General features: G+C 42.0%; 1 protein-coding gene across 3 annotated transcripts in view; it reads left to right on the top strand.

Annotated features, from left to right (window-relative positions):
- Positions 1 to 6,006, top strand: part of RSPO3 (R-spondin 3) — a 62,869-nt gene extending 56,863 nt beyond the window's left edge. For all 3 annotated transcript variants that reach the window (XM_080390442.1, XM_080390441.1, XM_080390443.1), the window contains one exon: positions 4,956 to 6,006. In XM_080390442.1, coding sequence (XP_080246568.1) covers positions 4,956 to 5,149 — 194 coding nt within the window. In that variant the 3' untranslated portion in view covers positions 5,150 to 6,006. The remainder of the gene's footprint in view (positions 1 to 4,955) is intronic.
- The last annotated feature ends 10,107 nt before the right edge of the window (positions 6,007 to 16,113 follow it).

Genomic DNA, 16,113 nt, shown 5'->3' with positions numbered 1-16,113 from the left:
GACCTCTCCAAAATAAATATAATAATCCCAAATCCCTCTGGGATTTCCTTGAGACCTACCTCGTGAAACTGCCCCCATCAAAGCGAAGAAGATTGCACAATCAGATTTTATGCCTTCCTGTAGTGGTTTGGGGTTTCAGTGCCCACGGAAGGGAGAAGTGAACAAATACGCTGCTCTGAGTTCCCTGTAGTAATTACAGCTGAGTATAAGGGTGGGACTATGTGACAATGCCTAAAGTAGATCAAATCTGGACCATGCAGGAGTTAATCCATGTCAACTGTGATTTTTTTCAGTAACTCTCTCCTACATGGTGTTTTTAAGTACCAAGTTCTCCCAAGTTGTGACCAACCCTTCCTCCCTTTACTCCATAAAGTGGCAATACGTCTAGTAGAAACACCACATCTGATGTGATAATGCAAAGATTTCTCTGAAATACTCTGGCTTGCATACTTAAAGATGTATTCAGACATGGATTGCATAAATACAGACACAGGGATTTCTTCAACCAGGGGCTATAAATTAGATTAACAAGAACTCAGCATCTTTAAGCTGATTTGACATGTAATTACATTACTGTCTGAATTAATTTCACATCTACGTTTAATTTCAACTACTGCACTTCTCAAAATTATAGCATGTCGTTAGATTTTCTTCAATATACAAAGTTGCTATAATTAGAAGTAGTAAAGTATCCCCTATCTGCAAGAAAATTCACTGGACGGTGCCTACAGACTAATTCTTCCAGTACAGCTGGCTGTACAAAGTTTTGGTTCTGGAATAAAAGCTTTCTTAGTGACAAATAATTACTTCACAGAATTATTAGAATCTCATGAATCGACATCTTCATGAGCAAAATAATCTCTTGGAAAACGTTTTACTATCGCCTATGTAAAAAGACTTATCCTCTTTTTCCTTGGGTTTTGGGTTTTTGGGGGTTTTGTTTTGTTGTTGGGGTTTTTTGGTTGTTTTGTTTTTTTTTTTTTTTTTTTGCTATTGAAAGGTTTTACTGAATCCATGAGAAGACATATACATTAGTCGCGTTAGTGCATCACCGTAAGAGAGTAACCCGCCAGGCAACAGCGATATTTGCACGCTGTGGCACATCCCGCTGCCTTTTTCTACACCCTCTTCCCGGCACACTGGAAACAGTTCATCGTGTTTGCAATACAGAGCAAAGACCGAAGACGTAGCAGCAGACAAAACGCATAGGAAGGGAACTGGGCAGGAAACACCCGTTGCTAACTCCTGGAAAAATAACTGCAGGGCAGGGAGTAGGAAACCTCTACGCATGCGGAGCCCTTGGCTCCCCCCGGCTCCCAGGGGCCGGCCCCGCCCGCCCGCGCCCCCGCCCCGGGCTGCCCCGCCGGCCTCCGCGTCCGCACCGGCCTGGCGCGGCACTGCGGCGCCCCCGCGCGGCCGAAACCGGCACCGGCCGCTGGCCGGGGAGACCTTGGGTTAAATGCGGTGTAGCCACGGGAAAAGGCGCTGAAGGAGAGGGGAAGGGAGGGAGGGAGGGAGGGAGGGAGGGAGGGAGATAGATAGATAGACAGACAGACAGACAGACAGACAGACAGACGGACGGACGGACGGACGGACGGGTAGGTAGGTAGGTAGGTAGGTAGGTAGGTAGGTAGGTAGATAGATAGATAGATAGATAGATGGACGGATGGGTAGGTAGGTAGATAGATAGATAGATAGATAGATAGATAGATAGATAGATAGATAGGTAGATAGATGGACGGATGGGTAGGTAGGTAGGTAGATAGATAGATAGATAGGTAGGTAGATAGATAGATAGACGGAGAGATCAAATGTTACATGTTCAAACACACAAGGATTTTCTAACATCATTCTTCACAAGGGAAACAAATTTTGGGAGAATATTTCCTTCTAAATTATGTTATTATGTCATTTATTCCTTTTATGAGCTTCAGTTTTAATGCTGTCCTTGACTCTTCTTATTCAAATGCAAAGGAATTCAGAAATGAACTTGTAAATGTACCGACCCATGTCATTTTTGCACTTTTCATTTCACAGGGAGCCAAATGCCCACATTTCCAGGGAGTTTCCAAAACTTCTGGCATCCAGTTCAATGTGCTGTTATGAAGTGGGCTTCAGCAAGTAGTAGTAGGAAGGAACAAGTCTTTGGGAAGAAGGGAGCAGGGATATGAACAGGGAGAGAGATGCAAGCAAGAATATGGCTCCAGCTACACCCCAGGGCTAGCAGATAACTGCCAGTAGAATCTTCCCTTGGGTCTAAAATGAACCAGGGACTGGACTGACTGGAAGTAACATTATACTGTCACATAAAAACTGCCATCTTTTTAAAATAGTGGTGAAGGGAGGTAAACAGCCAGCAAAGATGAGCCTTCTGTATTTTATTACGTTACCAGAATTGCACAGATCTAGAAGGCAGATACTTTCATAAACGACAACAGCATGGAGGTGATGGAATTAAACCCTGTATAGAATTGCACAGAGGACTCCAAACCAGTTATCCTCAAAGCATAACAGAATTAGGACTGAGTTTTAAGTATTTTCCAGACATTAGTTTTCCTTGTCCTTTATAACGACACCAGTCTGAATAAAACAGAAACAGTGAAGCCGTGCCTAGATAAGTCTCTAGCTAGACAGTGATAGTGTATTCTTAGTATATTCATACACATACAAATAAATACATACATCCTGATCCATGACTGAAAGGGAAACCATTACATGTTGATCCAACATACTTAAAGAATTGTGGCTAGGAAGTCACAGTTGAAGGACTTTGGCTAATCATCAAGTGAACAATGTCAAGCACTGAATATCTGGACAGTTTCCATTCAAATAACATTTCATCTTGGGCCAACTGTATTTACAAACCGCTGGAACAAAATTCCATAGTGTCATTTCTCCATTAGTAAAAGACAGCATTACAGCTGGGTAAGATGCAGGCTCATTTCTGCATGGAGTTCTCCCAGCAGCGGCAGCTCTTGCTGAGCCCTGGTGTGTCCATTTTGCAGGTCTCCCCTGCTCACCTCTGGGCATCTTAAATGGCATTGCCAAATTCAGAGAGGGATTCTGCAGGTATGTGGGTAGGCATTGGGGTAATCTCTGACTGGCTACCTAAAAGTTGAGGTGCCATGTTACATTTAAATCTTTACTGCATGTCTCAGAAACAACAGAGGAGAAAGGCAGATCTTTGTCCCTACTTGACTTAACATGCATATTTAAACCTTCCCTTGCTCTCTGATCTCAGGCAGTGATGGTAAGGAATGGAGAAGCTGTAAAATAAGCCCATAGAGCTACACAGCAAGAAGACAATACAGCATATCCTTACATCTTAATCTTACTCCTTGCTTTCTGCCTTCTCTTCACCTCTGAATCTCTCTCCTGTTATATGACCTACTTGTCCTTGGATGGTCATCTCTTCTCAGAACAAAGCCACTGCTCCTGCACCTACTCCCCCACTGCGACCCACTCTCACAGAGCCCTTCAAGGCACCAAAAACTCCCAGCTCTGGTTTTGAGTCTGGAATGGGCACTGTTCCCTGCATTCAGCCCCCTCAACAGCAAGAGCTATTGCCAGGTTTGTGTAACTCTCGCAACACTGGGGTAGGAAAGCCTGGATTATCTCGATTGATATTTAAAAGAAAAAAACTATTTTTGCTATAACAAAGAGGGATAGATTATTTTCAGTAGTATTGTTACCAGGATATCATAGAGTTTGGCCAGATGCTTTGCAATACTTGTCCAGAAATTTCTCCATGTAAGGAGGCAAACAGGTCAGTATGACATTGTACCATGAAAGTCTCAAGCAAGGTTGCTTTTAAAGGCATCATTGGGTGAATTTCAGCTGCATATCTCAGTAGATAAAGCAGTTCCATACACAAAATCAAATCTGTTTTAGGCTTTTGTGTTCATACAAGTTTGATTCCATGCCATATCTGCATTGCTTTGAAAGCAAATAGAAGGAACAGAATCATAGAATCACAGAATGGTTTGGGTTGGAAGGTGCTTCTGAAGTTCATCTAGTCTGACCCCCCCCTGCCATGAGCAGGGACATCTTTCACTAGATCAGGTTGCTCAAAAACCCACCCAGCCTGGCCTTGAACACTTGCAATGATGAAACATTAAGAATTTCTTCCTTACACCCAAGCAGAAATGCACTATGCAATATTATCTCCCCACAGCCAGTACACAAAGTTTCAATGTTTCTAAGGGGGCAGGAAGCTTTATTGGAGAGGTCTGTAGCAGTAACAAAATCCTCAACGCCTCACCTTTATAAGCATATAAAACAATAAAGTACTTGAATACCTAATTTTGTAATGATGGTCTAAAGCTTGACTTGAGACTTGGAACACTACTTTTTAGTCTGAAGAGGGTCACGTACCCATGCTGGAGCTCACACTTTGTCATGGGATTCACGCTGCAATATTAAGAACCCCCCAGGATGGTTTGGTGGATATTAGGGGAGGGGAGAGGGATTTTTAAAAGGTGTAGATGCTGAGCATTGGCACTGAAGGGGAGTAACACGATGGCTAATTTCCTTCCACCATAAGCTCGGGGTCCCAGCCCAAGGTAAATTTAGACCAGTCAATAGTTAATGCTACCTGGCTTCAGCCATAGATGTCCCCAAACCAGCTGTGTTTCGGTGGACCACATGGAGCTGTGCCCCTGGCTGTGGGAGACAGGCTATGACTATGTGAGATATTTATACCAGTTCTAAAGCACCAGGATTCTTCAGGGAGTTCTCAGTTTTCTGCTCAGTCAGACTGATGGGAGGTGCTAGTCCAGTGGCCCAATTTAGTAGTTCGATGAAGAGCTGGACATTTCTAAACACTAGTGCTAGTGCCCAGCTTCTAACAGGAGGTGCTAATCCAGGGCTGGTTTTACAGGCTGCAACAAAGTGAGGGAGTCAGAAATTGCATCAGCCTGAGCAAATCTTCTAACGTGCCATCATTTTTATTTCAGGGAAAAAAAATAGGGAGGAGAAAAGAAAAAAGTCCAACAAAGATGAAAGCAAGGAGACAAGACAGGAAAGCAAAGGGCGAGCAGCCCGGAGACAAAACCGAGAACAGAGAGAAAACAACAACAAAACGCAGCCGAAGAAAAGAAAAGCCCCAAATAAAGAACAGAACCTGGCACCCGTCGACACTGCACATTAACAGCCCTCCATGATTGTTTAAGTCTTATGATGCTGCTATCTCTACCAGATCGCCCTGACAGGTGCTCCAACCCTTCAGGCCGCAAATGGACAATGCTACCAGTTATTATTAAACTTTAAACAACATTCCAAGTACTTCCTATATTCTCCAAGCAACCATAGTTTATTAAAGAGATTGACATGAGCCAAGAAAAAAAATAATCTAAAAATGGGATACTTTAAAACTGTTATATTATATGCTTCCATGCATCTGTAAAAGGCAATTAAGAAATTTTGTATATATTAATAATAGGGTATAAAATATAGCAATATAATAATGAATGACATTCAGATGAACAATGTTCTTTTCCTTTGTAAAATATTTTTCAAGTTATTGTTTAAGTATGAGGCAAGAGATATGTCTAAATCAAAGATGCAAATCGTATCCCTTCATATATCGTACGTAAATATTAAGAGAAGGAGGAAAACATTTCTGAAGAGCCAGTAGGAACCCAAGGTTTTATAACCTCTGGTGGAGCAGGATGGGATTGCCTTGTGGTTCCCTGGTCTGTGCTCCAGACATGGGTGAGAAACACCAGGGGAAAGCCGGCAGGGCTTCGCAAGCTGAGGGAAAAGAAGCAGAAGCATCTGCAGCTTTGAAGACTAAATCCCTGAGGCAGAAGGTGATGGAGCTGAGCTTGAGTAGCACTCTTATCTGTGGGACAACATAATGTTTTCTGTTCTAAACAGTGGTACCGTGTGTGCTGTTTTATGCTTTTTATACCTATGTGTAACTTAAGTCTACATTTCAAATTTTCTGGTGAATGACAAATCGTATTTGTAGGAAACAATGTTGAGTTAATAAAAACCAGAAAAATAGATCATGTAAATCATGTGTTTTTCACAGTGATGGTGTCGCCTTTTCTACTGGGGAAGGGAATAATTTCATAGCTTCACAGACAGAAGAGGACACAACTTACATCCACAATGCGCATCAAGTGAAAGAGTATCCACAACTAAGTCTATTGAAGGACAGAAACTACAAACTTCTGTACAATTTTAGTTAAATTCTTGGTTTAGTTCTCTCTGACACAGCAGAGGTGAAAATCTCCACTGATCAGAGGACAAACCACCCCCCTTGGTACTATCCTGGCTGTATTAGTGGTTAGAGTGACCCATGAATGAAGCACAGGCTATGCTATACACTGACTCTGCTCAGAAATGGATTTACCCTTTACAGTAATACGCTGAGGAACCAGCCTGCTTCACAGCATGTGTTTTGCTGCCACGCTTTCCCCCAGGGCAGTTGTCACAGGGGTAACAGCCTGCCCACTGCAGCTCATGGACTAGAAAATGTGGCAGGCGAGCCTTCCCAGGCAGTTCTCATCCCTATTCACTATATACAGTGAGTTTGACCTTAAAAAAGACTTTGCCCCACACTGCAGCCTGTCTCTCAGGTTGAAGAAGTGTGATCAACAGGCTTCAGTGACTTTTGGAGGAACATCCTCATCATCCGGATAGCAATAAATGATGGTTTCCTACATTTTGCTTTGTAAGAGCTTTGTCTCTTAACGATATAACTATTGATGCAGTGGTCTAATAACATGGGTGTTTAAGTCTCCCACAGCTTGCCTCCAACTTTGATGAGCACTAGTGAAAAACTTTCTGTAATCAGTAACTGATTATATGCATATATGATATTTTTGCTGGTAAGAAGACCTAAATGCTAAAGGACAATTTTTACAGAGATAAGCTTCATATGCATGTAGTGCTCATCACATACAGCAAAGTTTGAATCGGTGAGAGAAAAAAGCAGGCTGTGCTGACTGCCTGTGAGAGGCACTTGGCAGTGGGAAACTGGAGTGGGGGTGGGTACCCATGGGCTTCCAGCTCCACCACATAACTTGTCTACACCCTTCTCCAGAGTGAGCTGGTCTCAATCTCCCACTGCTGACCCTGGCAGCAGCAGCCATCTTCCTCCACCAACATCTTCCCGCCTTTTTGGCAGCAGCAACTGAGGAGAAGCTTGTCTGAAAGAAATGGAGGATGCAGGACCTGTGCTCAGCACTGAGGCTTTGGGTGGTGCTGAATGCACAGAGAGGAAAGGAGAAATCCTCCTGCTGCCAGACTCAGTGATTGGCGCCAAAAGATGAGGTGCGAGCCGCAGTTCTGGGTTGAGAGGGTCTGGCGTTACAACAGAAAGCAGCGCTTTGGTGCTTCAAACCCTTTCCTGCAGCCGCAGCCATCCATCTGTCTGGGGTGCTGGTGGGTAGACAGGGATCTTCAGCTGCTCAGGGAGAATTTACTGCTCACTTTACTGCCTCCAGGGACAGGCTGTTGGCCAGACAAAGTATCCCTAGTTGGATTCACCAAACTAGACCACTGGCTGGACCACATGGATAAAAGAACCCAGAGGAGCTTTGTCTGCAACTCTTAAAACTGACTAGTAGGATTGTGTCTTTTCCCTGCCTTAATTAAATATAGGAGTTAAAATGGCAAGGGGTTTTCAAAGGGAAGAATGGCTTTTGATAAAAGCACAAGTAAAACTATAAAAATGAAAGAGAGTGTTCAGAGGGAAATTAAAAAGAGGAAAAAGCAAAACAAGGAGCTAAACCCAGAATGTCCTTAATCTGTTATTCTTTACTACAACACTGGGAGGTGTCAAAGGAATGCCATTTATCTGGCAAAGATAGACAGAAGACTGGAAAAGCAGTATCAAGTAGTTCAAGAGCTACAGACTGAAGAAAAAAAAAAGGGGTGAAAGGAAAAGAAGAGAATATAAGGTACAAATGTAAGCTTTGTTATACACTGCCACATAAACCTTTATTACAAACTCCAACATGCCTCTCCCTGCTTACGCAAGTGGCAGTGACAAGAGAGATGGTTTGTCTTACCAAGAGCAAGACTTGAAATACTATCACCTTTCAGCCAGGGATAAAAATGTAAAAGGAATCTGGATTGTGACAGCAATAATTCATAGCAATAGCACCTGACAAACTATGATATAACTTTTCCTGGAAATGATCAAGAAAGATGCCGTCATGTTGTTCCCTCCCACACAGAATAATGTTTGATAATATATTCCTGTAGCCATGGTGAAGCACTAAAAAGTACATCCAATTCGTCTGGGCAACTAATATTTTCTCCAGTTCTGGCACTGAATATAGACTACCCTGATTGTAGGTGAACTACTCTATTGGGACTCCCAAGAAACTGAAGAAGAATACGGGCCTTTGCAGGCCAAATATGTATTGCAATGACACTTCTTGCCCACCCAGTAATAAATATGTAAAATCGGGAGCTGATGATCTCACATGCTAAGAGCGAATGGCGACTCATATGACCTTACTGGAAAAGATCTGATTCAGTACTGCAAGTAGCTCTGACTAAATTTGTGTGAAACTTCTTCCCTGACAATTGCTTCCCAGTTACAAAACACCTCAAAACCTTAAGAGCAAATTTTAAGTAATTTCCAGAGGATGATGAACAGAGTAGGATTATGAACAACTTTTCTTAAAATGGTAACTAAGTTGAAAGGGTGCTAATTTTCAGCCAAATGCATAGTGTGTTAATTATTAACCAGCAGAACTGGAATAAAATGCTAAATAAGTTATGGTCAGTAGATAAACACAAATGAGGTGCTATTTCTGACAGTTAAGCTGCTCAGGGAATTATAATCAGCAACAAAGACACAGAAAAATGCAAAAAAGCAAGTGTTATGGTTCAGTCTTCAGGTCTGTCAGATCAAGCTGTAGCTTGTTCTCTCATGTGGCTCCATGTTAGCGAAGACTTGAATGAGGGAATCCAGTGTTAAGGTGTCAGAAACAGTTTAAGCTCTGACCTGCTGAACCCTTCATTGAAATTGTCCCAGTAGCTTTATTCTGAGCCACCAGAGCCGAGTTGCCAGGCTGATCAATGCACTAAATGAACGACAGGTTTTGCTGTACCCTGTAGCAAAGTGGCAGCAGGAGGACACACTGGCAGAATGAGACCATCACCATCACCAGTTATCCCCCACAATGAAGGCCTTGTGTCGTACCCTCTAAGAGCTGCCGCTGGATACTTGTGGTTGATATATTGATGGGAAAGCAGCACATGAATATTGCTATTAATTCAGAAGTATTCCTCTGTGGACCTCGTGAGTCACTGTATTTTTTGTTTCTGTGGTTTTAGGCTCTGAAACTTACTGAAGGCTTAATTTTATGACGCAGCATGAATGTACCATGACTCTTGCACTTAATTGCTATGCACTGTTATTTTCAGAGACAGCACTGGGTTTCATTTGCATGTTTCACATGAAGTTGCAAGCATTCAAACAAAAAAATCTGCACAGCATGACATAACAGCTGATCACGGGAGCCATTCTTCACAGTGACATTCTGCAAGTGTCAGTGAAGGTGCAGTTTGAGGCTTTCCTAAGTCCAATAGCTAGGGCTTGGGTGGTATTGTCACATTTCCAGGTTCAGATCTGCTACTTCACTGCCATCACTTAGCACAAAGCTTACACAGTAAAGACCTTGTACTCTCATGCGGCAAGTGTACTCTGCAGTTACACATCCTCAAATACTTCTCCCATATGGCCTCTTGTTAATGGAGGATTACATTTTTCATGCTATTTTGTAATTAATTGGCATAATTTAAAGACAAATCAGGATGTTTGTTCACCATTACAACAACCTGTCTTTCCCTTACATCTTCCTCTCCTAACTTAGCTGTGATATTCCTAGTGGATTTAGGCCTGCTTTTCCAGATCCGGAATGCTAATTGCATTTGCCCTTGAGAAACAAGATTACCCATTGATTGGTTTGGCACAGAAACTTCTGAATTTTCATGGGTAGATGAAATTTTTGTTGATACTGTTCTCTAGAGCATTTAATGGCCATATCAATCCCTCATACAGAAGTCAATCATTCAGTTTCTTAAAAATCAACCTCTGCACTCCTGCAGAAGGCTGACTGGAAGGGCATCTTGCCTGAGGAACATTTGTTAAACATTTTTTTAGATATAAAGCTGTCTGAGAATGATCATGCATATGTCAGCAAGAAAATGGGCCTTTAAGGATCTTTGAAATTGGCCATCTGGTGCTGTTTTTTAGAATTTACTAAGTAGTTCCTAGGAATAGTCTTAAAATGTATTTCAGCATCTTGTGGCTCTGTTTCCATCTCAACCTTATGTCATCCAATCTGGGCTGTTGCTGGAAAGGTTAATGACAGGTACGGTACTCTCCACTTTCTCAGTGCACACACACGTCTGCTCTTACACTCCATACATCTAAATTACTCTGTCCTACTTGTCTCACATAGATGCTGTAGGTGGATTTGGTTTTGGGTCACTAACCATTATCCTTTCTGACTGGCTTTTCTTCAGTTAGGCACACATTTTTTTCTGAATTGCCTGTCTCCAGCTGTATTTTGGAAGCTCTGGTCATTGTGGTCACACATAGAAGGGAAGAGTGGTCTCACACTCACCTCTACTCTTCCTTCTTCCTCCCATCCTCTCCCCTTTCTGCCTAAGGGTCCTTTACTCCCCCTTTCTTCTGCACGACCACCATTTCTTTCCTTCTTCTGATGTGCTTTGGGTTTCCTCACTGACAAATCTAACTGACAAATCCGAGTGTCACACTGAGTGCATTTGACTTTCGTCTCCTCTTTTTCCTTCTCTTCACACCTCTCCCTTGCTTATCTTAATGCAGTTGTTTCTTCTTATGAAGGCTATGAAGTAAAGTGAAACCCAACTGCTTTACCACCAGATTCACTTGCAATCATGGAACCTCAGCCTGGGGAAAGGGGGATAAGGTAAGCAGCCTCTCTTGGATAAAATTGTCAGCACTACTTTTTCTGTAATCGGTACTGTGGAGACACAAGAAATTCTGCAAGTACCACAAAAATAGGATGCAATATAACAAGGACAGGAGGGAAAATAGTTGTCAGGTAGTTCGCGGCCTTATAAAGGGTGATGTGAACAAAATTAAACTAGCAACAGCAACCGCTTTTTCTTGTATAAAGAGAATGAAGCACCAGGACAAATGACCCCAGAATTAAGCCATTAGGTTTCAGTTTAGTTAGTTCTTGATGTGGCTATAGGAGGAAACCAGAGATGAGATAAATTAATGCAGAGATGGGAACAGAGGGGTGGATGGCTGCAGATAAGTAAGAAGCTGAAAAACACACTGACACTATTATTTAACCTATGCATGAAATAATCTTTAGTCATTCATAGTCTACTCCAGTGCATCTATAGCTAAACAGGTTAATAAAGCCCTACAGATGTTTGTACAGCCATTATCCAGGGGGAGCCAGTACAACAACCAATACCTTGCACTAGTGCAACAGGTATTTTCCCAGAACACTGGATTAAGGAACTGCTTTTGTGATTTTGGGGTTTTGCTTGTGGCTGAAAGACGGGAGGGAAGTTCCCCTTTCTACTTCATGCTATAGCACAAAACACGTAGTTTCACAAATGGTTTGATACTTGCTATATTATCATGCCCCGCATAAATATACATCAGTCCATAAAATAAGCTGCTATGAAAAAGGAAAATGTGGATAAAATTTCTTAGGCAAATCAACACAATGTGCCCAAGGGTATGTTTCTTTTTTTAGAAAAAAAAAACCATACTGTTTTCTTCCCCTGTCAAAGTTGAACATGGTAGAAACTTTGAAAAACATCTTACAGCAAAAGCGTAATTCAAAATGATAAAGGAAGTTGTTTTTCACAGTGATGCTTTGTTCATAATAAAATCCTTCAGCAAGTAAATGACAACAAAATCTGTCATATAGCTACGCTAATAATTCTGCTCTCTGGAAACAGGATTTACAGTTTCAGACAGCAGGAGGGGACTAAAAATGGGAAAATTATTTCCACATGACACTGACAGATACCAGTGCACTAGTTATTGGAAAAGTAATGTCCAAAATAATAAACAAACCCAAGGTTATCCTTTTACCACCCCTTTCTCCCCACTGTTAATCCTTAACAAGTTGATAGAAAAGCATCTGGTTCTGTAAGCCAGAGACTGAATAGCTGGGCAAGGAGCTGTCACTCACTTTTTTTTTAAACAAGGAGAGTTCTTGAGCAGCGGCTCACATGCACAATTCTGTCACTTTTGGTGATGGTGCCTCCATGTCAGATACTTATGTCTTGCTGTCAACCTATCTGCTTACAGTATCTGAGATATTACTGCTCTTCCAGTGTCTCCCTTTCATTGCAGTGTCTTTTGACTACTCCCAGATGTAATAAGCTTCTATTTTTTCCAGATTCTAGTTAATTCTTTCTGAAACACATTTCTACCCACCAGCCCCTGCCTTCTGTTCAGTAAGTGGGCCACATGTAGGATAACTAACCCAGTTCTGCTGAGAACAAGATCATGTGATTTGGACATCCTATGTGCATGTGTATGTGCATTGGGGTCAGGGATAGAAGGCTGGAGGAGGTTGGATTTTGGATCAAAACCCTCTAAAAGAGAGAAGTAATTAGATGAGCCACCATGATAGTTTTAAACACCTTGAAAGCCTGGGAGGGAGCATTCACACAGCTTAGTCTCTTGTAGTCATCCCTGAAATGAATCCTGAGAGCACAGCCTGACCTCTTGGGCTACAGGTTTGGCCCATTTCTACGTTTGCAATATATTGTGTTATTTCTGTATCATTCTCCTCACCACAGATGCTCAGCTCATTTCTTAATGGGATTTGTAATAAATGAACAGTCTTTCTAAATGTTAATTGTTTACATTATTGTTAATTAATAGTGAGGGCTGAGTCACCCTCTGTTTTTCAATCCTAACAAATCCTCTCTTTGGAGCATCTTTTAGTGATAGCTCTCCAGATCATCTTAAGTACAAGTACATATTCTACTCTTTATAAGTCCTTTTACCTTACTGGCATTACTTAAGCTCCAGTAGCACGTCAAATGATGCAATTAGCATTTCTCATCTGTGGTTTCTTTTTACATCCTGTTTCCCATGACCTTAAATTTGCTGTGTCTAACGCATTACTGAAGTCTAAGCATATTGTGCTTGCTGCTTAGAGGGAAGGAGAAAAGAGAACCAAGTATTTTCATGGTAGTGGAAATCTTGCTTGAGAGATCAATGTCTTGTTGCAGTTTGGTTTGCCTTTTTAGATAAGTGAGAAATGTCCTTTTTCTTAAGACAATTTCTTAAGCACATGCACCCTGAGACTTACATTTTCAACATTAATCCCAGGGGAAAGAAAAGAATGATAATTAAAAGTGAGTATTTGAAAGTCAGCTGGGTATCTTAAGCTGAGATTCTGGTACACCATTAGGGGGCCATCTCAACATGAGATCTTTAAGAATGAAGCTTTTAGAAAGACTTAGAAGTTTTATTCAGCCGAGACACACTTGCTCAGGGATAAGTAAGAATTCTTTGCAATTTTCTCATGGATCCTGCTGAATCCTAGGAGCAATTTCATAAATTAGGAAATGCAGGTCCACTGCACTTTAGTGACTGTCAGTGGGTGGTTAAAAAGCACAATGTTGACATTGTACCTAAGCTGTAATTAAAGAGGCATCAAGTATTTTTCAATATAGAAAGCTTTGTCTTCTGTCTACAAGAATAAATAAGTCATTGCTCAGGAATGCTGGATAGTTATAATTTCAGGCCTATAAATCATACTTAGTGTGTTTTGTAACCAGCTTTTACTGAAATGTTACTTTATAAAAAAATCATGCTAGCAGCACCATGCATTGTATTATTTATTACTATAAGTGGGAGCTGCAGAGGTATCCTCATCATCCTTCAGCTATCTATCTCCCCCTGGGGGAGAGCAGTAACTGCCGTGTTTTGAAAAATAGTTGACAGTATCACAAGGAATTTCAATATTAATTTCAAAAGTGGACATTCTTGGCTTGCTGTAAGGCAACAGGCAGTGCAAAGAACTTAGAGGATTATTAAGATGATGCATTAACACCACTGTGTATTTTCTTAAACAGCTTTTAGCTTGATTTTTTTAATACAGTGACACAGATCTGTAGTCAAGGTATCTTTGCATATAATTTTTTGTGTAAGCAATAACAGTGACTTATAATTCCATATAAAACTGTTGGCACAAACACATGTTCCCTGGCGTGAGCTCTGCTGAAGCCAGTCTGAAGCTCACGCAGTCTCTTTGCTTAGCTAAGCACAAGAACAAGTCTCTCAGAAGGCTGCAGCCAAAGGCTGAGATGGTTCCCACGGGCTTCTGTGAAGCAGCAAGATGAAATTCCAAGGGGAGAATGCAGAGCGCTACACGAAGGCACGAATATAAAAATTCACAGAGTAATAAGAAACGACCCCTTGGACAGCAGTGATAATTCACAGCTGAAGGCAGACAGTGCCATGATATCACAAAGAAAACAAACATACTGGGGGACACATGCAGGAATATAGCCTGTAATGTATATGAAGCAATCCTGTTCTACTCAGTGCTGCTAGAAGTCTCAGCTGAAGTAGTGTCCCATTAAGGTACCACAGTTCAAGAAAGAGGTGGTCTAACCAGAAACAGTTCAGGCAAAAGCACTGAGAATGGTCAAAGCTCCAGAAGAACGTTCCCATACCTAATGGTGTCAATGAAGCAGGTAACAGACATACAGCAACACTGCCAAAGATGAGAGGGATATGGCCACAAATGGGAATCAGCTGAAGGAAACAGAACTAAGGAATTATTTATAGATATAAATATCCTCCTTTCCGGATATAATAAACAATAACACTCATTGATGGCAGGTAGCACAGAAAGAAAAAAAAAAAGAGAGAAAAAAAAGAAAAGGCAGCACATGGCTGACTGAGAAATCTAGGTAGGTAAAACTAAAATATCTCTTCCATCCCATCTATAGCCAGTTCATAATTTCACTGTTTCTCAGGATTCACAGTGCTTCTTAGCTACTGTATTCATACATTTAGACTAGAAAGAATAACACCTTTCCTATTATTTTTGAAACAAAATTTACCCTCCTTGTTTTCCAGTGTGTCAGGCACTAGAGTCTCTGACAAAAACTTTGTCATCTCCTTCCTTAGAGGAAGAAAACTTGTGCTGTCACGGTGGCCATCTGGCAGCTAGCTGTCCCAGCAACTTTTCAGCTTGCTGGCCAGTTTCACCCTGTTTTGGAAAAACAAAAACCAAACAAAAATCCAACAAAATTAATCATGTACAAGGTAGGCATTTGATAAACATTTTCTGGGCTGCCAGTCAGCAGGTACAGGCTTCTAGATCTGTCTGCGAGGGAGCTGTGGGGAGGGCAGCAGGGGCAGGGTCACTGGGGGGAAAAGGGAAGGGCTGGGGGGTCCAATGACACAAATTCAAAGGAAAACTGGCTTCCTTGTTTGCTGCTCAAGTCACTTGTTTTACTTCCTAAACTTAACATTTTTAGTTTATCTTCACGATTTTAGGGGGAGGAAGGGAGCAGACAAGAAACTTAGGATTTCTTAAATCCTTGGTAGGACAGTACTATGTCCATACAGAAAATGTACCACCAGGTCAGTGGTACCTGTTAGCAGCTAGGATTGCTGCTTTACATTGCATCTGAAGGATGCTGCTTGGAAGAGCAGAGCCCCCGCTAACATTATACACGTGCCTGCCCCCACGTTCAGCAACAGGCGAGCGGTCTCTAGGGGATCCTGCTAATGACCAAAGCAGCTGAACTGTACACACCTTGTGCCACACATGCTGCAGCCCTGTCTAGCTCAGGGAAGGTTTCTCCAGCGTGGGCTTGTGCACAGAAGGCAGCCGAGTACTGCAGGTCACTCCAGCCAGCGTGAGTGTGAGGGAAGAGACAAGGGAGGGAGCACACTCACATCACCGCTCCACCAGCTCTCCTGGGCACCCACCTCTGTGTGCCATCCCCCCGGTGCTGCTTGGCTGAGGAGCCAATGGGGTATGGTAATGCAGGACCTCCTCAGTAGTCCCTCTTAAGGTGGACAGATGAGATTTTGAGAACAGTTGATTCTGCCATCTTAAGATATGCCTATCTACATTTATATCTAAAATTAAT

Source organism: Falco punctatus (assembly GCF_963210335.1).
Source record: "Falco punctatus genome assembly, chromosome: 5".
Lineage (NCBI taxonomy): Eukaryota > Metazoa > Chordata > Aves > Falconiformes > Falconidae > Falco > Falco punctatus.
The sequence above is the reverse complement of the archived record's forward strand: the minus strand, read 5'-3'. Positions and strand labels throughout refer to the sequence as shown.